At 40.9% G+C, this 26,016-nt stretch overlaps 2 protein-coding genes across 3 annotated transcripts in view; one reads left to right on the forward strand and one right to left on the reverse strand.

Annotated features, from left to right (window-relative positions):
• Positions 1 to 2,627: 2,627 nt before the first annotated feature.
• PM20D2 (peptidase M20 domain containing 2) lies at positions 2,628 to 20,148 on the forward strand. Of its 2 annotated transcripts, none has more exons than XM_079332295.1 (7): positions 2,628 to 3,152; positions 3,225 to 3,373; positions 6,665 to 6,807; positions 9,659 to 9,813; positions 12,159 to 12,294; positions 17,211 to 17,318; positions 18,120 to 20,148. In XM_079332295.1, the coding sequence occupies exons 1-7, from the start codon at positions 2,721 to 2,723 to the stop codon at positions 18,320 to 18,322; spliced, it is 1,326 nt and encodes a 441-aa protein (XP_079188421.1). In that variant the 5' UTR covers positions 2,628 to 2,720; the 3' UTR covers positions 18,323 to 20,148. The 2 variants fall into 2 exon arrangements, 1 of the variants encoding a protein (XP_079188421.1); XR_013777459.1 differs by lacking the exon at positions 18,120 to 20,148 and adding an exon at positions 14,716 to 14,851 and having other exon boundaries at positions 2,636 to 3,152.
• Positions 20,149 to 21,136: 988 nt separating this feature from the next.
• The window catches only part of GABRR1 (gamma-aminobutyric acid type A receptor subunit rho1), a 29,572-nt gene continuing 24,692 nt past the window's right edge, over positions 21,137 to 26,016 (reverse strand). The window contains exons 9-10 of the mRNA XM_079297965.1: positions 25,149 to 25,345; positions 21,137 to 24,336 (exon numbers count right to left, since the gene is read on the reverse strand). Of these exons, the coding sequence (XP_079154091.1) occupies positions 24,046 to 24,336; positions 25,149 to 25,345 (488 nt within the window). The 3' untranslated portion in view covers positions 21,137 to 24,045. The remainder of the gene's footprint in view (positions 24,337 to 25,148; positions 25,346 to 26,016) is intronic.

The raw sequence follows: 26,016 nt of genomic DNA on the forward strand, positions 1-26,016 counted from the left end.
ACGAGTGGTAAATTTTCCTGGAGGAGCCAATGCTAACTCTATCCCACTTTCAGATGCTGGCATTCCTGTGCACTCTCTACTTTCTTCAGCCCTCCAAATAAGCAGCCAGTTTGTTTGGAGGCAGCTGCCAGAGTGCAATTTGCTTCATGGCCAAGCCTCATCATTCCTGACAGCTGTGGCTCTGAGGCTCAGCATCCTCAGCTGTAATGCTGCACTACTGACCAGGTAGGTAAAGCCCCAGAGTGCCCCAAACGAATCTGTGCAGGTTCAACAGGACCCTGTGTTTTTATTGAAGAAATACAAAACTATAGTAGTGCCTCAAGGCATCAGGTACTTGGGAAGAAAAAATACATCATGAATATATTCCCCCTCCTCATTAAAACTTAAAATGTGAGCCAGCTTTTTCCACGAGTGCAAAAGTGATTGAGTTTGATGTCTGCCTAGAGTGACTGTTCCTAAAGAATGCTGGCCTGGAACTATTCTCAGGAACTTTCTGCCTGCTCCAAAAAGCTTCCAGCCCTAAAAATCCCTTTGCAAACAGATCTGAATTACATGACCCTTTGCTGAGTATGTGCCCCCTCAGCTGTTGCCAAATACTTACTGCATGTATCCAAAGGATAGTTGAATGTGTATCCAGAGTTCAAACTAAGTTCAGCACGTTTTGCTGTTGATGGCTTCATTCCACTTGGAAGAATTTGGGGATGGAGGGAACGAACATACCAGAATCATAATACTTGTTGTAGTATGTTGCAAGGGTAAAAATAGCTCATGACAGATGTAAGGCATGGGAGCCTGAGCTCTTCTTGGAGTCACTGAGAGTCCTGTAGGGTTTGGATGTCACTAAGAAAAGAAGCTCCTCTATCTTCTGTGGAGAGGGGAAATCTGCAGTTCAGCACACCAAAGCACCTCTCCAGTTGACAGAAAAGCTGTGGAGAAAGAATACAGTGGATAAATAAAAAAAAAAAAATCTGGTAATTAAATGAATAAAAGAAAAAAAAAACCAACAGAATTTGTCATTTTGTTCCTGTTGACTTCAATTTTTGTCAGGTATTGTTTGGTTTAATAGGCAGGTTCCTTGCTATGTAGCTTGTATCTAAAAATTCACAATCATCTGGTTCTCACAGGCCTGGACTGCTGAAATCCTGGAGAAATGTAAGGATGAAACCCAAATCCAGTCAGACAGGGCTCCTGATTGGAAAAACAAAACAAAAAAAAAAAAAGATGTTGAAGAAGACAGGGTGTTTCCAAGCCCAGAAGAGCCACAGCACACCTTGACTGAATGCAAATCTCTGGATGTTGTGATGGAAACACATGCATGTAAGAAGGCATATGTTCCATCAGCATGTGTTCCTTCAGCATGTTATGCCAAATTAGGTCCTTTCATCCAGTGTGCAAGAGGTGAATCCACACTCAGAGTCAGGTATTTGATTTATTTATAGTTCTGCACAAAAAAAAGGGGGTTCTGGATGGCAAATCTACTATCAAAACATTTCACTACTTACACATTTTAGCAAAGGCATGATTGTTGCTTGGCTACAAGTTAGATAATTCTCTTATTATTTAGTGTTCTATTATTATTGGCTGAGTGAGTCTCTCTCTTCTTGTGCTAATTAGTCCACATACTCAGTCTTTCCCTTCTTTTGAGTCGGGGCCATGAGTTGGTGGTTACCATCTCCCTCTGCCAGAATTACATTTCACCCAGTTGGAGCTGATTTCAGCGCAGCTGCTGAATATGCTTTGTTAGTTAGTTTCTTCTTTACTGTGGGAGTTCTGCCAAATGTCCTTGTGGCCTGTAAATTCTGCATTCTTTTTACCCACCGTCAGTGGGATGTCCTTCTTCCCAAGCTTTTTTAACACCAGCCTCTCCCCATCAGGGGGTCTGAGATCACTGTAGCACACCAAACCCTTAAGTTTAACAAGGCAATTCTTCCAACACGTAATACATCTTTCTAATAAAAGATATTATCTTATGCTGGTTTTGGCTGGTGTGGAGCTACATTTTCTTCACAATGGCTGGTATTGGGCTGTGTTTGGGATTTGTGCTGGACACAGGGTTGATACTATAGAGATGTTTTTGTTATTGCTGAGCAGGGCTTACACAGAGCCAAGGCCTTTCCTGGTTTTTGTACTGCCAGGCTGGTGGGGAGGCTGGGGGAGATTGGGAGGAGACACAGCCGGGACAGGTGACCCCAGCTGGCCAAAGGGACATTGCAGACCATGGAACACCGTGCTCAGTTTGAAAGGCAGGGGCAGAAGGAGGAAGGGGAGGATGTTTGCAGTGATGGTGTTTGTCTGCCCCAGTCACTGCTGGGTGTAGCGCGGCCCTGCTCTCCTGGGGATGGCCTGCCCATGGGAAGCAGGGAATTCATGTCTTGCTTTGCTTGTGTGCACGGTTTCTGCTTTCCCTGTGGAAATGTCTTTATATCAACTCGTAAGTTTCCTTCCTTTACCCCTCCTATCCCCTCCGCGATCCCGGAGAGATCCCAGCGGGCCCGCGAAACTCAGTCGGCTGACCGGGGGCGCCACGCTAAGCACGCTGGGACGGGAAGTTCCGGCTGCGCGCCGCCTGCAAGCCAGGCCGTGATTACAAACTACATTTCCCAGCGTGCCCCGCGACGTGACAGAGGCAATAAAAGGGGGCGGCAGCGCAGGTGTCGCGCCGGAGGGCAGGTGCGGGTGGCAGGTCCGGGTCAGCTGGGGATCGCTGCTCCCGAGGCCTCATGAAGCCGCAGGAGCCGCCGGAGAGCGGCCCCGCCGCCGCGCTGGAGGCGCTGAAGCAGCGGGCATGCGAGAGCGTGGATCTGAACGCTGCGCGTCTGGGCGCGCTGAGCCGCGACATCTGGAGCCGTCCCGAGCTGGCGTACGCGGAGCACCAGGCGCACGATGCCCTGACCCGCTTCTTCTCCGGCGGGGACCTGCCCGGCGCCGCCTGGGCCGTGCGGCCGCGCTACAAGCTGGACACGGCTTTCCGCGCCGACTGGGGCACGGCGGCCCCGCGGGAGCCGCTCCGCCTCGCCTTCCTCTGCGAGTACGACGCGCTGCCCGGGCTCGGGCACGCCTGCGGCCACAACCTGATCGCCGAGGTGGGCGCCGCCGCCGCGCTGGCGCTGAAGGCCGCGCTGGAGAGCCTGGCGGAGCCCGCGGCCGTGCAGGTGGGAGCCTTCCCGGGGAGCGGCGTGAGCGCTGCCTGACCGCCCCTGACTCTCTGTGCGTTTGTGCTGCAGATCACGGTGCTGGGGACGCCCGCGGAAGAGCAAGGAGGAGGCAAGATAGACCTGATCAAGGCTGGAGCGTTCGATGGCCTGGATGTGGTTTTCATGGCGCACCCCTCGCAAGAAAACGCTGCTTACCTGCCCGACGTGGCCGAGCATGAGTGAGTGGGTGGGTTCAGGTGGAAAGCGGTGGTTTGTTATTAGCCTTTGGTCCCCTTCCTGAGAAGGGAACCTGCTTTAGCAGTGGCTGAACCCGGAGCCTTGCCCTTCAGACAAAAGTGTTTGTACTCAGCTAAGGAGCCAGGTTAGTGTTAGGGAATGGCACTCTGAGCTGTTCTTTGAAAGGGATGTGTTCAGCCTAGTGCTCGAATCCCTGGCTGATATGAGATAATCTTCTACGTATCCCAAAAATCCATTTTTTGTTCTGATGTTTCTAGGCGTTTCTAGCCATTTCTTTTAAACATTCATGCGATTATGCCATCTGTTGAAGTAGAATTTAATGCAACTGCAGGGTGCTAGTTCTGTGCATTCCTGGATGCCAGTCATATGGTCCTCTATGCATTTTAATCCTTTTGGAAGGTGTTTCAGGTTTGCCTTCCTCCTTTGGAAAAGAGCTGGCCAGCTGAGCCTGACTGAAGTTTGGACCTGTAGTAACTTCCACACTAAATTTAGCCATGGCCATGTTGTGTATGTTAACTCACATATACTTTTTATTTTTGATCCAAAGTGGTACTTGTCTTTCTTTCATGTTTGCCCCCAGTGTAAGGATGGACAGCAGTCCTGTCCTCACACAGCTGCCTTTTTTGTTAGCCATATAACTCTTGGAAAATTATACCTTGTCGTCTTCTGATTAGTCCAGACAGCACTGACTCACTTGTGCTTCGAGTCACTTGAGTTGTCTTAGAGAACAACTTGCTGGATGTGCATCCCCAGAATTGTACACAGTATATGAGGTACAATTGCCTTAGATCTTACTCAGCTGCTGCAGGGACCATAGTGTTTCTTTAAAATTTTGGAGATAGCTGACCTGTTTGGGACTTCTTCAGTCATTTTCAAGCAATCAACTTTTAGGCAAATGCTTGGTCTTTAAGTACATGATTTTTATAAAATATTTTGGAGCTCCATTATTTTCTTGCTCTGCCAGTCTGCAAGGTCATGCTATTCTTCCTTTGGTGTTGTAAACATGTTTCCACTGTGTCCTAGCAGTAGTCTACCAGCAGGTTTTGCTCCTACATTTTATTATTATTTTATTATTCACATTCTATTGTGTTATATGGTTCCTGATCCCAGGGTCTTAGCCTGCAGAGACCCCACTACCAATGCAACAGTTTTTTCAAGTATTGCGTTTGACTGACTCAGACTAAATTCTGAATTATTTAAATAACTAATTTTCCAATCCTTGATGTCCTGGGAACAGTTTTCAGCTTGGTTATGCCTCTGTCCAGCTCTGGTATGCTTGATTTTATTGACCACTTTGCTTTTACCAAGGCTGTTTCCAGTGGATAATTCGCTTCTGTTACTGCCAAGTTTCATGCTAAAACAGAGTTGGTAGGATGCCAGCCCTAGATAGCATTTAAACCTTTGAACATGGAGGAGGCTTGGAGTTGAAATGCTGAGTGAAACAACTTATTACCTCCAAAAGCTTGTAATACCGAGTTTGTCATGTTTTATGTAATTATGAAGTTTCAAAGGTAGAAAGACACTTTTTCGAATTCGTAATTGATCTTTGGTTGTTTGCAGGGAGTTTAAGGACTGGTGATCATTAAGTTGCTAGTATTGCTGTGTCTGCTGCACATGTAACTGCAATTCTGAAAGCTGTGTTGTGCCTGAAGTAAGATTAACATGTTGGGATAACTGGTGAATACATGCCAAAGTTTGCTGGCTCTTATTCACTTACCCTTCACTTAATCAGCCTATTTATTCTTGGTCAAACAGCATTCACATTCTTCTGCTGGTATTCTTAAACTGGCTTAGGGTGTTGTTATTATTCTGCAAAATCTGTTGGGTTTTTCTAAGACATCTGTGACATTTGTGTAGAAAAGGAAGTACAAGTAAATGAATGCTGAAAGAACATATTTTTTAATAAGAAACACATGTTTCTTGTGGGAAATAATATTGCAGCATGACTTTTTGCTGTACTTAGACTTCTTTCTGTTTTTTGAGTATGTCCAGGGATCTTTGTGAGCTGATTTGAGGAGTTGCAGTCTAATACTTGGGATAGTAATTGACAAGTTTCTTACATTTCATAATGATAATAAATTTTGAATAAAACTCATAGTCTAAAGAATGGGTTCTGTCATTGCCTTGGAAGGTTACTGGGGATAGAAAAAGGCATGCTTAATTTGGATTGCAGTAGTAGTAAGAGATGTTTCCTAAGAGATGTTGCAACAGTACACTGCATTATTTCCCTCTTTGCCATCCAGAATTCAAATGCTGGCGTTAATTTGCAGCTGTGGCACGCTTCTGAGCACAAGGGGTCTCTTCAGGATAACTGGTTAAGTTGGCATTTGTGCAAGACAGAGGGATGTCTGGATAAGAGACAGGTTGTGTGTCTTGGGGTGGGAGGAATGCTTCAGATTGAGTTTTTTCTGTAAAGGAGTGGGTAAGGAGTACAAGCAGATTTAGTTTTGTGTATTTTATAAATAGTAAAACTTTATATGTCAATATCTTGTATGAAGAGCTCTCATATAGTCTGAAATACCAAGTTATTTTGTAAGGCTAATATTAATGGTCCTCAGATGAAGCAAAGCATGAATTTTTATTGGATGTGTTAAGGTGCAATATTTTATGACCTCTATGAAGTTGGAGGATAGCCTTGCATTAGATTTCCTCCTCATCACAAGCCTTTCCACCACCTTCTTTGAAGGGTGCAAGGAGAGAACATCCTTGCTGTAGCATAATAATGTGCATTTTACAGTGGGCTGCGCTTTTTCATACTTGTAAAACTTGACTTTTGTTATTTAGACATGGGTTGTATGTGATCTTGCATGCTTTTGCTATCTTACATACTGTACACATTTTATTTGACCAGAATTAGGACATTCCTAATTTTTAATCAGAGAAAAAGATCTGTGATCCTCTGAGAAGAGTGTTAGTAACTTTAAGTCTCAGAAGAGTCAGCAGTATAAAAAAAGCGGTGGAGAAATTTAATTAATGTGTGAAACGTGCTCTTCAGGTAAAGGCTATATAATGGTATGTTACCAGTAACTCCCTTGCCTGACTGGCTCTTGGTATCATTCCATTTTACTGGCTTTCTAGGAATCTTTCAGTGTTTTTCTGCACTCAAAGATAGTTTAGCTATGCAGTAGTCTAGTACCAGGTAAATTATTTGGTGTTATGCTGCACAAAATTTAAATAACGTGTATTTGTGGGAACAAAAGGAACTTTTTCATTTCAAAGATATTTTTTTTCTGTTAATGAGAAACAAATAAGCAATGCCTTTTATTTCCTAGTGTGACTGTGAAATACTATGGAAAAGCTTCTCATGCTGCTGCTTATCCTTGGGAAGGAGTTAATGCATTAGATGCTGCTGTTCTTGCGTACAACAATCTGTCTGTTTTAAGACAGCAAATGAAACCGACCTGGAGAGTTCATGGTGAGATCTTTATTAAACCTAATGTCCAGCAAATGAGAGTTTAGGCTGTTGAAGTACTAACATAGAATATCACACATTCCAAAGTATTGTACTAAAGCACTAAATTAGTATAGTCACTTCAAATATTATGAAACAGCACCATTCATTTCAATGGTGTGTCCGCAATCTTTAAATCGTGTCAGTGTCCAGAACCAACTCCTTAAAGTAGGGTGAGAGGTCAGATTTGAAAGGGGACTTTGATGCCCAGGTAAAGGCTAGATCAATTTAAAGTCTTGAAGTTGCAGTTCAGAAAAAAAAAAGGTGTAAAGTTTATTTTGGTACATGGCCTTGAACTCCTTAATATATGTGGACTTACAAAGGTGTAAGATGAAATGCTACTAAAAAGTGAAGTATTACTTACTGCATCACTTTTCTAGTAGATATTCCATTAATTAGATGACATTTATTGGAAGGCTCTCGTGGACTGGGGTGAAATTTATTTGATGAAGTACAAAAAACAAGTGGTGGCAGAAGATTATTTTCCTGGTTAGTAGGAAATCAAGTTTCAATCAACTAGATGTTCACTGGATTCTAATATTTAATATCTAGTAGGTTTTGGATTAGGCCATTTTGCAGTAAAAGTTAACCATTAAGCTTGAATTGTCCTCCTTCAACATCATGCATTTCTACCTGTAAAGTGAGAAAGGTTCAAAAGGTGAGGTGAAGCTGCCTTTAGCTATAAACCCAGGGTTTATTATTGCACCAACACAACTTTTTCTGAAGGCTGAAGTTAAGAAACTTTGCCAGTTCTACAGGACTTCTGAATGTAGAACTGCTTATTTTGAATACTGTTATGAGCTAAAAATCCTTCCAGAAATTCTGAGCTGATCATTGTGTATCTTGGCTGCTTATGCTATATGCAATACAAATGCGCGTTTCTCTCCAGGATATCTGGATGCAGTCCTAATCCTTTTGACTGTACATGAAGCTGTTTGCAGTTTTGCTGTGCAGCATGCCCTAATGAATTTCAGACAGCAGGCACAGCCTCCCTGTCCTATTTCTGTGTAGAAAACAAGGCACATAATTAAGAGTTTTAGTGTCTGCAACCCATGTGTTGCAGGTTTAAGGCTGAAGATGCCTAAGTCTTCTGGTGAATCTAAGCCTAAACCCCTAAACACTTCTTTCTTTGTTTCTAAAGGCAACATGGGTAATGTTAGCATAAATTATAAGTATCTAAACAAGCCTTCTAGAGGTAATGCTTCCTGAACAGAAGCAAAACTGAAATTACTGTTTTGATAAAACTGCTGTCATAAACCTGGTTTTTCAAAGTGGAAATATTTAAATTACTTCTGGGAAAGGACAAGCAGCCAGAATAAGATTGAATTTTAGGAATGCTTTTTTTACAACTTTGTGTAGGCTTTCAGTATAATCAGTGGCTGAATTAAGTGATTCTAAAAATAGTAGTGTTAACCCACTATCAAAAGCTGAAATAATTTCCATTGCTTGAAGTCTAGAATTTTTTTTTCCTGCCCAAGAAGTTGTGTAATTAAACAGGTTGCAAAAAAAAATTTCTGTCCAGAAGGGCAAATTGTGTGCTAGCAATAGCATGTAGGCAGGCTACTTATAATTCAGGTCTGCTGTCCAGTCCATGCTGCAGTTGTATTGAAATTTAACTGTAGACCTACTCAGATTCTATCCAGTTACATTTGCTGTTGTGGTGGACAAGACAAGTGGAAGCTGTTTACTCATGAAGCTACTTGTTCTGAGAAAGCTCATTGCAGTTATGTGTTATACAAATTTGCATGAATACTTACTGCTTCCTTTCCTGGGTTGTCTATCCCTCTAATCTGAGCTGCTCCTGTTGTTATGGACAAATACTAATACTGGATTAATTCAACACTGTTTTTTGACTATTTGAGACTGGAGGTGAAGTTCATAATATCAATGGGTTTTCTGCACCAATATATACATTTTGTTGCCTGTTTGCAACAAATTAGTGGTGTCTCTTCAGGCCTGAGACTGAGAGACACATCATTAACTTCTGCAATATTTCCGTTTAAGGTAGAGGTTTCTCAGGTTCTACAGATAACAAATCTAATTCCACATACAAGAAATTAAGAGTAGAAGGCCAGTTGTTGGAAGCAACTAGCTGTTAATGCAATGGCATCTAATGTGGAACTGGGATCTGCAATGTGTTCTTACCAAAATATCTAAATATTACTGTCTTTTATGGTAATGCCTTTGATGCCATAATGGTAAAAGATGAAGTTAGTCACACATGTCCTCGAGGGAGCACTTTCAACTCAAACTGCACTTGTGACTAAAGCTCCATGTACTATACATTCCAATATTTCTGAAGAATTAATATGAGCAATCTGAATGAACTTTCTGTGCACTGCAACACACACATTATTACACTATTGCTGAGAAATGCAACTTAGTTTTTCTTCTAGCTCACAAAGTAAGCTGGAAACATTCTAATTGAGAAAGCATATAAAAGTTGGAATCCAAGTTAGCCCTTAGAGCAATGTTTTCTTGTTGGCAGACAGATTGCTTTATGACTCCAATGCCTTGAGTTTTGTGGGATTAGTTAGAAATGCTAGTTTGGCTTGACTCTGGGATGTAAAACAGATGTCTAACCAAAGAATGCTGTGAAAATGTGCTGAAAGACATGTACGTATTCCACATAATCTGACATGATGAAGAAACTTTGTCCACATACTGCATTTTTTACATACTTTATATTTCATGCTCAGCTGATGTTTTGTTGTTTTCATTTATATATTTATAGTTCTTGACCCAGGAATTTCATAACAGGGCTGAAGAATAAGCAATTGCATTTAACACTGACAACACTTCTCCCTTTCTGCAGGTGTAATAAAAAATGGTGGCGTGAAACCTAACATCATTCCTTCTTACACTGAGCTAGAGTTTTACTTGCGTGCTCCTTCAAGGAAAGAGCTTTCTGTTCTGACAGAGAAGGTTGAAAACTGCTTCAAATCTGCAGCAGTGGCCACAGGATGCAAGGTAAGAATATATTCATTGTCATGTGTTTCTGTTACACAGAAAAGGAAATCAGAATTTACTTTGTATAGTGTTTAGCCAAAGTAGTTCTAAATTACTGTTACACTTTTTGCTGTTCTGTTGCTTTGTGTCCTGAAAGAAAGCTTTGGCTTATAAATAGAATGCCACAATCCTAGAAGAATCTGTGTTGGGAGAGACCTCTGGAGGTCATTTAGTCTAATTCTCTGTTCAGAGCAGGACCAGTTAGAGCAGGTTGCTGAGTGCCATGTGGACTTCTGAGTACTTCCAAGGATGAAATTCTACCACCTCTCAACAAGTGCTCTACCCACCTCACGGTGAGCAAGGGTTTTTCCTAATGTTTATGCTGCAATGACTTGAGCACTGAACAGGTTTCCTGCAGAGATTGCAGTGTTTCCATATTTGGAGATACTCAAAGGATGCCTCAATATGGTTCTGGGCAGCCAGCTCTAGGTGACCCTGACTGAGCAGGGGAACTGGACAAGATGACCCCTCCGTAGGTACTTACCCACATCAACCCTCTGTGATTCTGTTCTATCCAGTCAGAACTTCCTTGCTTCGTGTTGCATCACTTTGACATCTGAGAGGTCTGGTTCTGCTTTCTCTGCACCCGTGTGGTAATTCTAGACAGCAGTAAGATGCCCCACTAACCTTCTGTTCTGTGAAGGCTCAGCAGATCAAGTTCTTTCAGCCTGTCCTTGTACATAGTGTTCTCCACCTAATCATCTTGGTGACCTTCCCCTGGTCTAGCTCCCTCCAGTCTTGATTTGAGGTGAAACCAAACAAACACAGCACCAGATGTGGTCTCACAGGAGTTGTCTACATCAGTAATTGGAATATAAAACTGGTGCACTAATGGCACCAGTCTCAGTTGCAGATGAGGGTTACAGGTAACAGGCAGCAATGTGATATTTTGTGCCACTGATTATAAAACACTTGAAGCTTGCATGTCTTGTGTCATCTGAGCCAGACATGTTGTCATGCAAAGCTAGGCTTGTTCATGCACTATGTGCTCTTAAATGAGTCCCATCTTGTATGCTGGATGTTCACAATCACCTTGTGATGCATGAGTCCTAGGAGGATTTATTTGCTCTGTAATCCAGCTGGGAAATTGTGGATAGGATGGTCTGAGAGTGTGTTGTTTTCAAGGACCTCCTCTTGGTTCTTCAAGAGTATGTGACCTTTAGCTCTTGTTCAGTGAGCTGGAACATCCCTCTGTTTCAGTGACACTTAAAAAATGGTAGCTCCCAGACTGCATTTCTGCTTCTCTTACTCTGCATCCTTGGATGCATTCTGCCTGATCCAGTGTACATTCAATTTCTTTAAGTGCCCTTTAATTTATTTTTGTTTTGCTGTGGGTGATGCTTCTATCCTACAGATAGTGCTGCTAGGCTCAGAGACCTGGGAGGCTTGATGGCAAACCTCACCTGTAGAAACAAGCAAAACAGGTATTGGGTCTTCTGTCTGTTTTTTCCCATATTCTTGGTCATTAGGTCCATTGTCCCGTTAAAAAGCAGGCTCGTGGAGCAACTGAATGATTTTTCAATTACCATTATCATTTATTTTACTTGTAGTAAATGGAAGTGTGTCTAATCTGGCTGGTTCAAGCAATATGAATACCTTTTTTGTGTTGTTAAGATAGATGGTCTGCTTGTGCTGTTCATTACAAGCTTATGACTAATTCAGCTGTAAAAAGAATATATGTGATAATCAAGACAAATAGGTATGGGATGTGTGAATGTTATCATGTCACTTTTGTAGTCTATTTGAGGCATTAGATTTGTTTTCCTACCATGTCTCCTTCACTATATCTAGAAAAGAGTTTCAGAAAGTGCACTTTATGCAGAATGAAAGTTAAGATCTCTTGAAACTTGCATTGATAGTTTTTTTCTATTTGTTTTCAAATTTCTTACCTGTTTGAAGCCATTTCATGAATGGGGCTGTAGTTAAAGGGAATATTCTAAAAAAAATGTTAACATACAGTTTGATAAAAGCCTATGTTTATTTCTATGTAGTTTAGTAGTACCTGCAGGTGAAATCATTAGACACTGTTACAGGAAATACTTGTTTCCTATTTTTGGAGAAAATGTTGAAATCCTCGCTTCAGGAATTTGCCTGTCTAGTTCAAACTGAGCAGAACACCAGATGTGTTTTGATCGAGGGTAAAATTTGGCAGACTGTTGTACTTTTGAAAGAAACTTAGCACTTACATCTGTTTTGCCTTGGGTTTGAAGTCTGGATATGTAGGGGGTTTTTTGGCCTTCAGATTGTTTACATTTAACTGGCTTAGACTGGAGAAAAACTTAAAATAATTTGGGGTTTTTGTCTAGGTGGAAATAAAAGGTGGTGAAAATGATTACTACAATGTGCTTCCAAATAAGAGCCTGCAGAAAATTTACAAGGAGAATGGAAAGAAGCTTGGAATAGATTTTATATCAGAAGATGCTGTCTTGAATGGTTTGTCAGGTAACTCCACCTGTATATTTCATTGTGACTTAAGCTAAGGTTGATCAACCCTGAAGTGAATAAAATAACAAAACAGAGCTAAGTTAAAAACAGTTTGGGCAAAAGAAGAATCCAAATTACAAAGCTCATGTTCTGTAGAAGGTTTATATCTCTGGCCTGTGTTTCTGTGTTTGTTATAGAAGCTTAAGAACAGGTAAGAAAAGCAGTAAACACCTTCTGAATAGTTCTGAAAATACTTCAAGTTATGAACAGTTTGGTTGGGGAAAGGATGGAAAGCTAAGGACAATCTTTTGGAGAACATGTTGTGTAATGAATTGTGTCTCATTCTGTGGCTTTAAAATACAGAATCCTGGTTTGCTATAAATGGGGATCTGACCTTTTTCTTTTTAGGTGCCTTGTTCAATAATATATTTTCCAAGCTTACATATAAGCAAATCTGCTAGAGGGAGTTTTTTGAGAGATTTATAAATGGGAATTTAAGTGTCTCACTAACCCTAATTTAATTTTTTTATTAATAGGTAATTACATGCCTCTAATTTTAGTTCATGAGTTCAACAGACTAGTTTTTCAAAGGGTGCTCTTCAAGTAGGTTCACTTTTGGATCTTGATTATATCTCAAACAATTTAACTTTTTTGGTTTCTAAGCTATAACAGAAGTGGGGAATCTTGAATGCTTAGGTGGATTTCTTGTTATCCTTCACACTTTTTTTTTTCAGAATTTTCCTAAAGGACCTCTGTTCAAGTCTCAACTTCTACTCATACTTTTAGCCTTCACTACTGATCTTAACTGTATTTATGAATATTTTTACTCCATTCATGCTGAAGGTTTCTCTCTTAGAAGGAAAATACTGTTCTCAGTAAAAAGTAATTTGAATTAGTTTGATTGTGATATTTGCCTTCTCTATATTAAATTCAGATTATCTTTGGAGTTTGGACAAATTTGGTGTTTAGGAGCAGCTCTTCAGACTTTTTTGTTGGTAGGGAAAACAATGTATCTAATGATATTCTTGGTATCTAATGGCAATGTTGGTTTTTTTTCCCTGTTTCTTGCTTCCCTTTCAAATTGAACATTGGTTCATTGTCTTGTGTTTTTCTTGGTTTGAAAAGACAGGTGTCTGCTAAGGAAGGCAAAAGCCTTTCTTGGAAGATGTAAACCCCCCTCCTTCCAAAGTAGTATAATTTTGAAATTAAAGGGCTCTCAGGCAAAGATATGGGAATAGGAATAACAGTTCTTTACTAGGAAAATTAAAATAAAAATGCAGTAATTAAAAAACAAAACACTGACAGAGTCGGAATACAACCTGACACTCTGTTGGTCAGGGTGTAGGTAGCAGTCTGATTCAATGGGGCCTGCAGTCCTCCTGGAGTGACAGATGTTGTTTTGTTGAAGCAATGATCTTGTAGAAGGGTGCAGTTTTCCTCTGAAGGTCCAGTGGTGATGAAGATGGGCCTGGTCTTCCTCTGAGGATCCAGTGGAAAAAGGTGCTCTGGTGTTCCAAATCCCAGATTATATCTAGGTAGGAAAGGCTTGGCTCCTCTGCCTGGGTGGAGCATCTCCCAGTGGGATGGGACTCAATGGGCCATTAACAGAAAATGCCTCCCTGGAGGAAGGATGGGTTGTGGAAGAGATAAAGAAAACTGGCCCACCTGGTTTTAACAGCTGGTTTATTAATAGAGGATAACCCCCCAGAGTTATGAGAGATGGGTCATGGAAGAGATAAAGAACACTGCTCCACTTGGTTTCAACAGATGGTGATAGAATACATACTTCTGGTTACATCTTGCTTTGCAACCTAAGACAGTGTTTAAAAACAAATTAAGGCAGATTTTTTTCCTTCTTTCTTCAGTGTAATACAAATAAGATTTACTAATAAGATTTGCTTGTTTAGCCAAAGATAGGGGCTGTGAAACCTTCAAATGTTTACTGTAGTGCAACTTTCTGGAGCTCTGCTAGTTGGTTCCTCCAAACCATAGTAGTAAGGATAATCATGAATATTGGTGATCTTGCTTTTGTTCAGAGGTCTTGAAGTGAACTTTTCACAGGAACCCAGCTGCAATAGGGCTTTCATATGTAAGTTATATGATATGTTCAATGTTAACCATTTACTTGCTTAAACCAGAACTCTCTGTATGGCTATCCTGTCCTTGAATTGCATGTCAAATGTCAAAATGTGCTTGAGCAATTGCTTTTTTATCTCACACTGCAGTAGGGTTTACTGAGTTTTCTTTCCACAGCTTCTCCTCTGAATTTTTGCAGTGGGAATTCAGGAGAGATAACAAAGCACAGTCTCCAGAGCCATAGGAGTGGAACTTTGTATGCTACCCTTTTCTGGGGGGGTGGGGTTTGAGTATTTTGTGTCGTCTTTTTCAAGACCTCTGTTTCTGTTTAGTTTTCATGTGGTTTTCAATGTTTTCTTTTAGGATATCAGTTTCTTCTGTTGAAAGGGAAGGAAGATAGCTCAGTTGCTTCTCCATGTCTGTGCAGCAGAACAGTCGTTAAGAGCTGAGCGTACTCGCTGCCACCTCTGCATGGGTATTAGTGTCGCTCTGCTCCCAGGTATCGCTCTAGGCAGATAAGCCTCACCAAGGCTTCTCTGAGTACCTAAATCACAGACTCCAGGTGTGCCCTGTGCAGCTCTGCTCACTGGCACACAGCCAGGGGGATGTGACAGAATGTGAGATTGAGCTAGCTTGGACCAGGTGCCAGGACCTGTTTCTCCTTCTGCTGCTCGTAGGGTAGCTTTACTACAGGGTATCCATAACCTACTAAAGCAGATGGCTTAGTTCAACGTCTTAGTTGAGGCACCCATGCCTGTGATAACTTAATCTGGTCAAAGTAGTGTTCATGGGGTTCATTGGCTTCCTGTCCACAAAAATGATAAAGAAAATCTAAGAAGGTCTAGTATATTTGAAAATTCCACTTTTGAAGCTTGAGACTGTATATAAATGTTTCCTGGGATCTTTTGTGTTTTCCCCTCCGTTCATATTTGTGGTAATACTCACTCCATTGAATATGCAGTGACTTGAAGAGGCTTCAGGATATCTTTTTGAGAGCCTGGAACTCCAATATCTCTCTGTTGAAGATAGCACAAGATTATGAATGTTGCACTGATAACTGCAATTACTTATGCTTCCAGAAGGATTCCAATATGTATGTGTCTAGCAAGCATACAATTTCAGGTGTCTTTATGAAAACTATTGGAGAACCTGGTGTTCTAAACATACTTCTATGTTATTTTCATAAAGGGTGTAACATTTTGTCTGATAGAGGGGAAGATTTAGCTGTCACATTTTTATTAAAAGCTGCCTGGATTTTACCTCTCCATGCTACTAGAAAATACTGAATTTAAATCTCTTCTACTCAGCAAAAATAACATGTCAATTTGTAGTACATTGAATTTGGATAGAAATTTAGGAGGAATGACATGACTGAGAGCTATGATGCAGTGAAATTTCTAATGTTTCAGTTGCCAAGTGAGAGTAGGGAAAAGGGTAGCACAGTCTTTGCAGCAGTTTGTGTATTGGGACTTAGTAAGACAGGTCTAGAACCCTTGGTTTAGTCTGGAGTGTGCAGAACTTCTGGTTTGTCTGTCTGGATTGAGCAAAGAATGAACCGCTAGGGCAGACTACTGGAAATTAAAATAAATTACTGCTGTGCCAGGAGTTGGATTTTCTTCAAATGCATCCTGAATTTATGGGAAGAGATGTTTTTGAGCAAGCTTTGCTGTTTCCATTATCTGTAAACAGAGTAAATAGCAAACTCTTGTCTTCAAAATGTAGGCTCTGTGGACTCACTTCATTAACTGCAGGCTTCAAAGTAAAATTCTTCAGTCATTTAATTACTAAATCTTAAGGCATTAGCAATATCTGCTCTTCACAAAGTATCATGATATAGAGACTACCTGATGTGTTAAAATTAAATTTTATACACCATCGCTAAAGAAACAAGTTCTTGTGTCTCTGGCCCCAAAAAAGTTAGTTGAGATCTTAGTGGGTCACCCCTATTTTTCCCTGCTACAAAATGATGCTTCCTCTGGTACTTGGATTTCACAATAACTGGTATGTTGATTTCTCCAGCTTCAAAATGTCATTTAGCAAATAACGAGTGGGTTGCTTGTTTGGGTTAAAAAACCCAAAAGCACTTGGGATGTAGCTGTAGACTCTTGGATGATTTACTACGAAGAATCTTCTACTTTGGAATGATAAAATTCAGTAGAAAAGGTTGTGAGATAACATACTGAAAGTGATAGGTATGAAAGAATCATCATTAAAATCTGCAAGTGTTGCTATCAAACGTTCGTCTACAAAGCCCTAGCATTTTGTCTGGAGTTTAGTTCTGATTTTATTTCAAGAGTGCTTGTGCCATTGAGATTGCCATAATTGCAAATAATCAAAACACATGGGGGGGAAAACAGTTATCCTCAATCTGTTTTTGTGTAAAGATAAATAGTTTCTATTTTAGTCCCCTACAGAATGCTGAATAATTGCATATTGGTGACAAGCAGGAATTGCTGGGCTTAGTTCTAAAGGGCTCTAACAGGGAAATAGCTGAAATGCCTGACACTCCCAAGGTTTGCAGCTTTCCTGTTTCGGAATTTGCAGCTTGCTATCAGGAGATGCTTGATAAAAATGAGCAGTAAAAGGAATAGAAACATGCTGATACGTCTTCCTTGCAGTCCAGTAACTGATCTTTGTTCAGAAGTGCACTGCAGAGCAGCACCTCAAGGTGGCTAGTTAGGGAAAACACCTTGGTGACAGGGGAGATTTGTATGGATAATGACTCATTAGAAATGTTTTTATTTTAGTATTTGGGGCACAGGATACTCTATTTTAGATATGGGCTGGAGAGAATGTCTATCGTGCATTTTCTTACAGCATTCAAAACCGCCCAACACTTTTCTCTGTGCTGCTTCTAGGTTCCACAGACTTTGGAAATGTTACATTTGTGGTCCCTGGGATTCATCCTTATTTTTATATTGGCTCTGATGCATTGAATCATACTGAGCAGTACACAGAAGCTGCAGGTGAGTGGAAGTGAAACAGGTGAGAGGTTTATATTTGGAATCCTTAAGCTTTATATAGTCTGCTTGCTGACTGCTAGCTATAGCAAATCTAGAAATTACAAATACTTAAAATTACACAGAATTAAAGCTTTTACTGAAATTCAAAGCTACTGTGTAGTAAATGTTTAAAAGTGCAGTACTAGATCTGAATTTGGCTGTATGCGAGTACCTATAGAACCACGGTTGCTTTTCTCCAGCATTATGTGATCTGAGCTGAATAAGGACCCTGAAACAATTAACATTAATAGCAGAGTTGCAGAAAAAGCTGACAAATGTAGAATCTCTTGGTTTGTTTTTGAGGTTATATGTATATGGGTAGGATAACCACTCCTCATGCTAAAAGCCTGATTTGATAATCTAAACAAAAGAAATTAGAAGAATTATTCATAACAGCATATTCAGAAGAATTTCTTAACATGAGCTGAAAGGTAAGTCATTTTTACTCCTAAAGCACAATACTTAGGAGACAACAGTGCTAGCTTATAAAACTTTATTTTCTGAAGAGCATAATGTAAACACTTGCTTTCCTGTTCTCAGTCTTAGTTGTTTATATCAGTAGCAGAAAATTAAGTACTTGCAAAACAAAAAAAATGTTTTGAGGCCTGGGAAAATAGGTTTACTTCATGCAAGTAGATTTTTAAGAAAATGCTCTTGTAGCTGAAACTTATGATCTTGTTTTATAAAATATCCCTTATGCAGTAAACAAGTATTTTAATATTGGTAGTGTAACCTGAAGTTTCTCTTACTGTGTTTTTTCTGCAGGGTCACAGACTGCTCAGTTCTACACCTTGCGCACAGCAAAAGCCTTGGCAATGACAGCACTGGATGTCATTTTCAAGCCAGGTCTGTTAGAGGAAGTCAGACAAGACTTTAGAGAAGTGAAGCTGAAAGAAGAGGAGCAAACAAATCCAGTAGAACCTAAAAAAGAATCTGGTGTTGATGTAGGAGCATGTGCATCACACTAAACTTGATTAAAATATTCTCAGTAGGATTGACTTAATGGAGATGCTGTATTTAAATCCCAGTAGGGGCTGGATAAATACACAACTGAAGAAATGATGATTTAATTTCATTTGGACTTTAGGAGAATTAAATAGTATTATTGCTTTCAAAAATGTGAAATTTCATCTAGCTGCAATGTTTGTGTTCACTATGGGATGGTTTTCTTACAGTGATCTCAAATATGTTCTCTTTAATTTACAGTGTTGAATAAATTATAGTGTTCAGATCCCTTGTCCGTGATTTTCTATGTAATTGCTATAGTAATATTCCTTATAAAGGAAGTATGCAGTTTTCTGTTCTAAAATAAGCACTTTTCATTCAGTGATCATATGCTGAATCTGATCTGTGAAGCTTTTATGAAATTTCTGCTCAGTCAATTTTCTTGGGACAAGATGGAGACTTAAAACAGCTTGTTTCACTGAAGAGAAGGGGCTATGTTTGGAAATATACCTGGTTTTGATAATAGTAGCTTCTAGCAATGGAAAAGGACTGTTTGTATGGGAATACAATTTGTAAATCTTGATTGTCCTGAAATGCATTGATTTTCCTCCTAATGAATTTTGGAGATGGTGTGGAGAAGCCATGGATCACAAAATTGGAAAGCAGCTAAATGTTTATTTGATTAAATTAATGCATTTAAACAACTGCAGGAAAAATGATGCTCTGAGGCAATACAGGTGTCTACACAAGATGTGGCATTAGCTTAACTGATCTGAAGGAGGTGTATAAATTTAGCTAAACCAATGGAAGTCTTTGTCAAAAGCTACAAGTGTGGTGCCATGAAGCAGTAAATGGTTGTGTGCAAGACCCTCTAGTAAGCTCAGGGGAGCTTGCAGTGAGGACTGCTGGTGCAGTAACTGCTCCTTTAACCTGTGTGTTCCCGTGTCCTAGGCAGCAGATCTGTTAAGTCTGCCAGTTGTCCTTTTTGTGTGTTGTGTAGCTATTTCATTTAATCTTTATGTTGCTTCCCAGAAATATTAATAAAACTGCAGTTTTATTTAGGTGGTGTCCTGTGTGCCCAAACATGTTAGGATGTCTTTTAATTCACTGTTTAAAGGATCTCATCAGTACACAGAAGATAGCACAGGTACTACTGTAAGCTTCAGAAAGGAAGGCAGGCAAGCTGTATTCCTCAGGAAGTCAGAATAACTGACTTTCAGGTAAGCTCTCAAATTCTGTTCAGCATTTTTAGTTTATTGGTTTCTATATTCACTTTAATTTTACACCAGCATACTTTCTTTCATTAGCAAATAGTTTTCACAGATGATGTGTGAAACAGATGAAGGTGGGACTCTGAGCTTTAGATGTGTAGGATAGTAAGTTGAATACTAAATCCAACTGAAATTTGTTCTAAGGTTTGTCAAAGGAACTTTGTTCTCAACTTTTAATTTACAGTCTGCCTTGCCAATTCTTAGACACAGTTGCAATTCATTAAGATCTACAGGGTTAACAGGTTAGTGCATTGATTTCCTTAGCACATGTGACATTTTATTTTCTCCTGCAAGAAGTGCTTAACTCGTTGCTTTGCTGTTTTTAAGATAGGGTGTTTGGATCCTGCATAGTTAGCACATTCTGTGTTGTTGTGTTTCCTACAAGCTGGTATGCATTAAAGCTTTCTTAGTTCTCTTTGTCCAGACTTCTTGGTTGCATCATATCCAAGATCAGTTAATTAAACTCTGAACTAAAAGTCTGTCTTCATTTTGTTGTAATCATTGCAGGAATTAAAATGGAATTGAAGTACTGATTAAAGATGAGTTGATGTTAATAAAGGAATTTAATTGTGATTGAATTTTCTTGTCCTTTGCTTATGATTGGGATGATGCATGATTTTGAGTAGCATGTTTGATTTTTTTTTTCCCCTCCTAGTTAGGATTATGTAAGACTGAGGGTGTTTTAAGCTTACCATTTTGGTCCACGTTTGTGAGGGTTAATGTTTTTCAAATACAGTACTTAATGTTAGTCTTTATAATCTTATGGCTGTTTTAGCTTGTGAGTGATCACTGTTCTCTGTTAGACTAAAGCTGGTCTAGCCTCCAGTTTGAAGTGGCATAATCACCAACACTAGGTCAGGTGATCTTGGCTTCATTTGCCAAATCCTTGAATCCTTGTTCAGCCTCCTTTCTCAATTCCCCATGTGAGCTAATTCCAGTTTGTCTCAGAATGTCTTAATGAAGTCCACGTTTGAGGATAGTGTAAAAATATGGTGCTGTTGTTTATGATAGCTCTAGATTTTCAGAGAATCACAGAATGGTTTGGGTTGGAAGGGAGATTAAAAGATTCTTCATGCCTTCTCACTCGTCCTAGAATCATAGCATTTATTTTCCTACTCCAGCCTGGCCTTGAAAACTATCAGTAATTATCATCATCCTTGAAGACTACCAAAGGTTTCAGCCTCCAAAGCTAGAGCCAAGCTAGATGTGCTCAGAGGCAGAACCTGTGTCTGTCCACAATACAGAGACCTTCCTTCTGTACACAGCCTCATTCCAGGCCAGGCTTTGGGTTAATCTCAAAGAAATTGCAGATTGGCACCCAAAGCAAGAAGAATGAGGACGGTAAGGCACACAGTCTGGGAGGAAAGCTGAGTGTCATCTTCATGGTGATCTGGACTTTGCATGCAGGCTTCTTATCAGAGCCCTGCCTGTGGAACCCTGGGACTCTCCAGACCTACCAGCATAACCAGATTTAAGGATGCACCTGGTATTCATCTGGATCAGGTCCTGAGCTCTCTGTGTATAAACTCACAGAGTTCATGCTTGTGAAGGCAGAGAACACACAATGCTGTACAAATTTGAAGTTTTATTGTGATTTTGAGTGCTTCTAGAAACAAACAAAAGCAAGCAAACCCTCTCTGATTTATTGCAGAAGTGGAAAGGAGCAGAGTGTTAATGATTGGATACAAAACCTATACAGTGAAAGGTTAAAAGCCAAAAAAGTGCATATGTAAATACGTTTAATGAGTACAGTTGCTGATAGCAAACACTGACTGTATATGACATATCCTGTAGTAATAGAATACATGTATATACACATTTATATAAGACTGAAAAGGCACTAGAGTTTCCCAAATAAAACACAAGTAATTTGACAGTGTAAATCCAAACACTGAGGTTGGGGAATCAGTTTAGGGAGTTGTGCTGGAAGGGATATTTTGAAAAATCACATGGGAAGTTAGAAACTAGGTTCCCACTGAAAGCCAGGGGGTTCAGAACTCCAGCTCCCATTTGTATCTTCAAAATCTCCTTTAATGTACTGATCAGATGCCAAATAATGTATGTAGTATGAGATTAATGAGCCTATAAAGGACTGTACTGTACTGCAACAAACTACAGAACATTAAGCTTCTTATGGAGCTGAAGAGCTTACTATAAAATCTGGCACTCCTGTTCATGCTGTTCCTAAACTGTAGAAATAAATGGGTTCTTGCAATATGGAGAATCTAAATACGTTCCTGTGCAAGTTTGCCTAAGAAATCTTGGAGCTATTTGTGAGGGAAGGTGCCATCAGAATATGGAATAAAGTGGGGTGGGCAAACCTGGTAGTCAACCTTTTATCTGCTTTTGCCAGAGTGACCTTTCTATTTTCATTTGACTGAAGTGTTTATAGGTTAAAAAAAAAGGCATTTTTACAATCTCTTGAAAGAACTTGCAGGAGAATAATATGATACGAAGGGAACTTGATAAAACAAAGTTTAAAAGTATATGTGCATGTGGAAAAAAACAACCTATAGAAATCAGTAGAACTATCTTATGGGTGAGCGTGTTTTCCAATGAGTTTTAGCTTTTGTGATTTTACTGCCTTACCTGTGGAGTGCAGGCTGTGTGAGATAAGTGTAGGTATTTATTCAGGTCACAATTTTTGCAGTTTTAAGAAATGCTGAGTGTGTTTATGTAGCATTTATTTACATAGGAAATAAAAACAACAACCAGCAGTGTTCAAACAACTGCAATGACTGTGTCACACACCTGATGATAGAGTGACAGGACAGGCAGGCCAGGGCAGGTGTCACCTAAGAAGATTCACTCTCCTTTTGGAGTCACAACTGCTTTGGTTTGTTGGTCAGAGCAGCTCTACCTGCAAAACACAAGAGTATCTGCTGTGCAGGCAGTGATGAGTTCTGCAATTGTGTGCAAAAGAGTGTGTGTGTTTAAAGTCCTGTGATTGCAAACCCTCAGGTAGCTTTGTGAACACAGGTGTTTATCACGTAGCAGCAAAACAACTATCACAATTCTGAGACAACTTTGGTGCTGCTGGTGTTGTAAAGGCCCCTGATTCCATTCAACTGATTCTTGTTTTTCTGAACTATTTCATCACTTCTGTATTACAGATTCTGCCTTTTCCCCATGGAATGTATGCTGGCTGGCTGGCTGCTCTGCAGACAGTGTTTTGAAGAATTGGGACTTATGTCAATGCCAACTGCCCCAGCTCCAGCTGTGTCCCCTTGCTCTGCCTTGGAAGGTGCTGAGCCTTCTCTGAGGGCATGGTGGACTGCAGGATACTGGGGGACAATGCAGCATGGAAGCAGATTCTGTTGTGCCTGTGTCTGCAGTAGAGCTGCTGTCTTATGGTGGAAGTTGATTTCTTACTTCATTCCAAAGGTTTTGGCATGGTATCTCTTGGAAAGTCCTTACTATTGCTTTGTTAGCTTTGAGCACCTTTCTATTATGGTTCTACTACAAATAGGTGAACCCAGATTTTCCTGGAAGTGAGTACAACTACTGCTGGCATTGCAGGCTGCAACAGGTTTTCAGGCTTATACAGGCTGGTAATGCCCAGACTATATCAGAGGAAAGAGGCTTCTCCTGAAGTAGTGTGGGATACTTTTCATAGATGACAGATTGTTTTCACTGGATCACTTTGTAGAGAAACCCATTCCCAGTAAACTCGAGCAAAACTGCCAGTGACCCAAATAAGCAGATCCAAGGAGAGCTCCTGTGTTTGCCAGAGGATTTGGTCAGCATTACAGGAAGTCTGGCTTTTGTTCATTCCTTGTTAAATGTACATTGCGACTTGTACTTTAAAAACTTAGTCAAGACAGTTTGGAAATATTTCCATGTTTTAAATACTATTAAGATACAAGTCTGAAAGTATTGCTACATGGACTTGTCAGTGCAGTACTGCTAATGAGTCATGCATTAAGTTGTGAAAGAAGTAGCCGTCAATAACCTTGCCAAAGCCTTTCCCAGTACTGGATATTTTGTGTTTGTAATTACCATTTCTCACCTCATCCTGCAAACATGCAAGTATATTCATATTCTTGTATTTATTAGTATTGAATGTGGTCAGTCTGCTGAGCTGAGAGATGTATGCATGCACTCAGGTACTCAGAGAATTAGGATTTCAGGGGCACGAAATGGAGGATGCACCATATATAAGCAACTGGCAATTATAGTCACTTGTTAAAATAGTTTACAGTGGCCTGTGAGGCACAAGAAGGAACATAGCACATCTTTGAATAAGTACAAAATTTTAGATTTTATATCCTATATTTTGCTGACATGTGAAACTTTCACAATTATTTGTGCCACAGATGAGTTGCTTCTAATTAAAAAAAAATTAAATCCTGGAAAAAAATCATTCTTCCAATTAAAACAATTCTGTACTTTCTTTCTGTTAGCCTATGAGACTGTACTTTCATTTAATGTCATTTAATGTCACAACGCTCTGTGACTACAGAAGTCAGGAATCTTTATGAAAAAATGGACCAGTATATCAAATTGAATAGAATGTAGGCCCCAGGGAATATTATCCTGGAGTACTTGTCGATGGCGTGGGTGTCGATGCGCATGCTGACGTATCTCTGGTTTTTCCTCCTGGCCGAGCCCCGCTCCGAGCCCAGCGCCAGCTGCACCATCATGCGGTCCTGCTTGTCCCCGTCCTCGTGGGACATGAAGTGCCCCAGCTCGTTCACGTCCCCGTCGTTGTAGCTGCCGTCCACCATCATGGCCCGGGGCTGAGGCAGGCTGCAGGCACAGGCCGGCTGCGGGCACAGACAGGGCAGCGAGGTTTGAGCTGTGCCCACACGGTCACAGGCACCCCTGCCCTCCTTCCATCCATAGAGGGGGGAAAGGCCGGGGGATTCAGGGATGCAAAAGGGAGAACAGAGCCCTGGAGCTGGGCAGGAGCTTTTTCCATCTCTGCTTCCATGTCTGCAAGGCACAAGTGCAGTCAGGGAGGGAGCAGGGCTGGATGTGGAAAAGCTCCTTTGGCTTAGGCACAGGTGTCAGGGGGTCAATAAATGTTGGACCTGCATCTCGCAGCTGAGAAAAATCAGAGGAAGACATAGGCAAACTCGATGGAAGCCTGCCCCGTTTGGAGAGATCTTGGCTGAAATTTTAGTTAAAACTCAGTGTAAAAAGGGCAGAATGGGAAAATGGGACCTTTGTGTAAGTTTAGAATGTGCATAGAAAAAGTGGGGAATAGCTGTCACATCATCTGAAATGCAAAATGCAGAATCCAACTGATTCTATCCACACATTTAAATCTATTAAAAAATATATTTAAAGGTAAAATCCTAAGACCCATCCTATCTACACAGGCAGTGGAGGACTATACCTAGAGGGAGTTAGGCTGCTCAAACTCCAAAGAAAGAGGAGTGAGCTTGGGCGTGGGCTGAGTGGCAAATCTTTATAACCCACCATGCCTCACTGCTGGTGTGTTTATGCACACATTGTATTTTCCACAGGCAGCTGAGGGCAATGCACTGCAGTTGCAAATCTTTGAACATTTCCAGATTTTTGCCACACCTTTTCCCAGGGGCAATAAAATGACGTTGGAGATGGAAAACCTCACCTTGTCCCGCAGTTTCCTCTCTTTCCTCTCTTGCACTGTTGTCAGGTAATTCACAGCTGCATATTCCAGCACCGAGAGGAAGACAAACACAAAACTGACCCAGAGGTAAATGTCCACTGCTTTGATGTAGGAAACACGAGGCATGGAGGCATTCACCCCAGTGATGATCGTGGACATGGTCAGCACGGTGGTTATCCCTGGGAACAGACCAGCAGAAGAGACCATGAGGTGATTTCAAACCAGACTCTTCATCACAAGTACAGTAGTTGCTACAATTTCCTGACATCTAAATTTACCTTGCAATATTTTTTTTCACTTTGGGGTAGTGAGTTTCACTGCCTGAGGAGGGTCCAGGCAGCCCTGGTTTGTAGCTGGTGTTTTCTGGTCTATTTGGTGAGCATAGCTCTGATTCTGGTCTCAGGTGTTGCCAGTGTGACTCCTCACCACACCACCAGCCTCCCAGCCTATGGCCAGGCAGTGGCACTTTGACCCTGTGCTGGCTGCACCCCATTCCAGGCTCAGGACAGTCCATGGAGGGGTACAAGTACATGGATTTGAGCTCCATGATCCTTATAGGTCCCTTCCAACTCAAGATATTCTGTGACTCTACAATTCCGAGTATCTCAGCTTCTAGTTCAATCCCTCCACAGAATGGACACAAGTGAAGCTGTTGCTTTTTCCTGTTTGCCCTGTGTTTTCTGTATGCTAGACTTCTCCTGGGAAGTCCTGCTTCATGAGAAATCACAGAAGTCTCCAGCTGACTCTCACACCTAGTCTGTGCCCTCACTGGAGCAAAAGCAGGGAATGTGTGCCCACAAGGCAGTGCTGCCCCACATCACACCCTGGGCGAGCACTATGAGCACTTGAG

This window comes from Erithacus rubecula (assembly GCF_903797595.1).
Source record: "Erithacus rubecula genome assembly, chromosome: 2".
In the NCBI taxonomy this organism is placed as follows: domain Eukaryota; kingdom Metazoa; phylum Chordata; class Aves; order Passeriformes; family Muscicapidae; genus Erithacus; species Erithacus rubecula.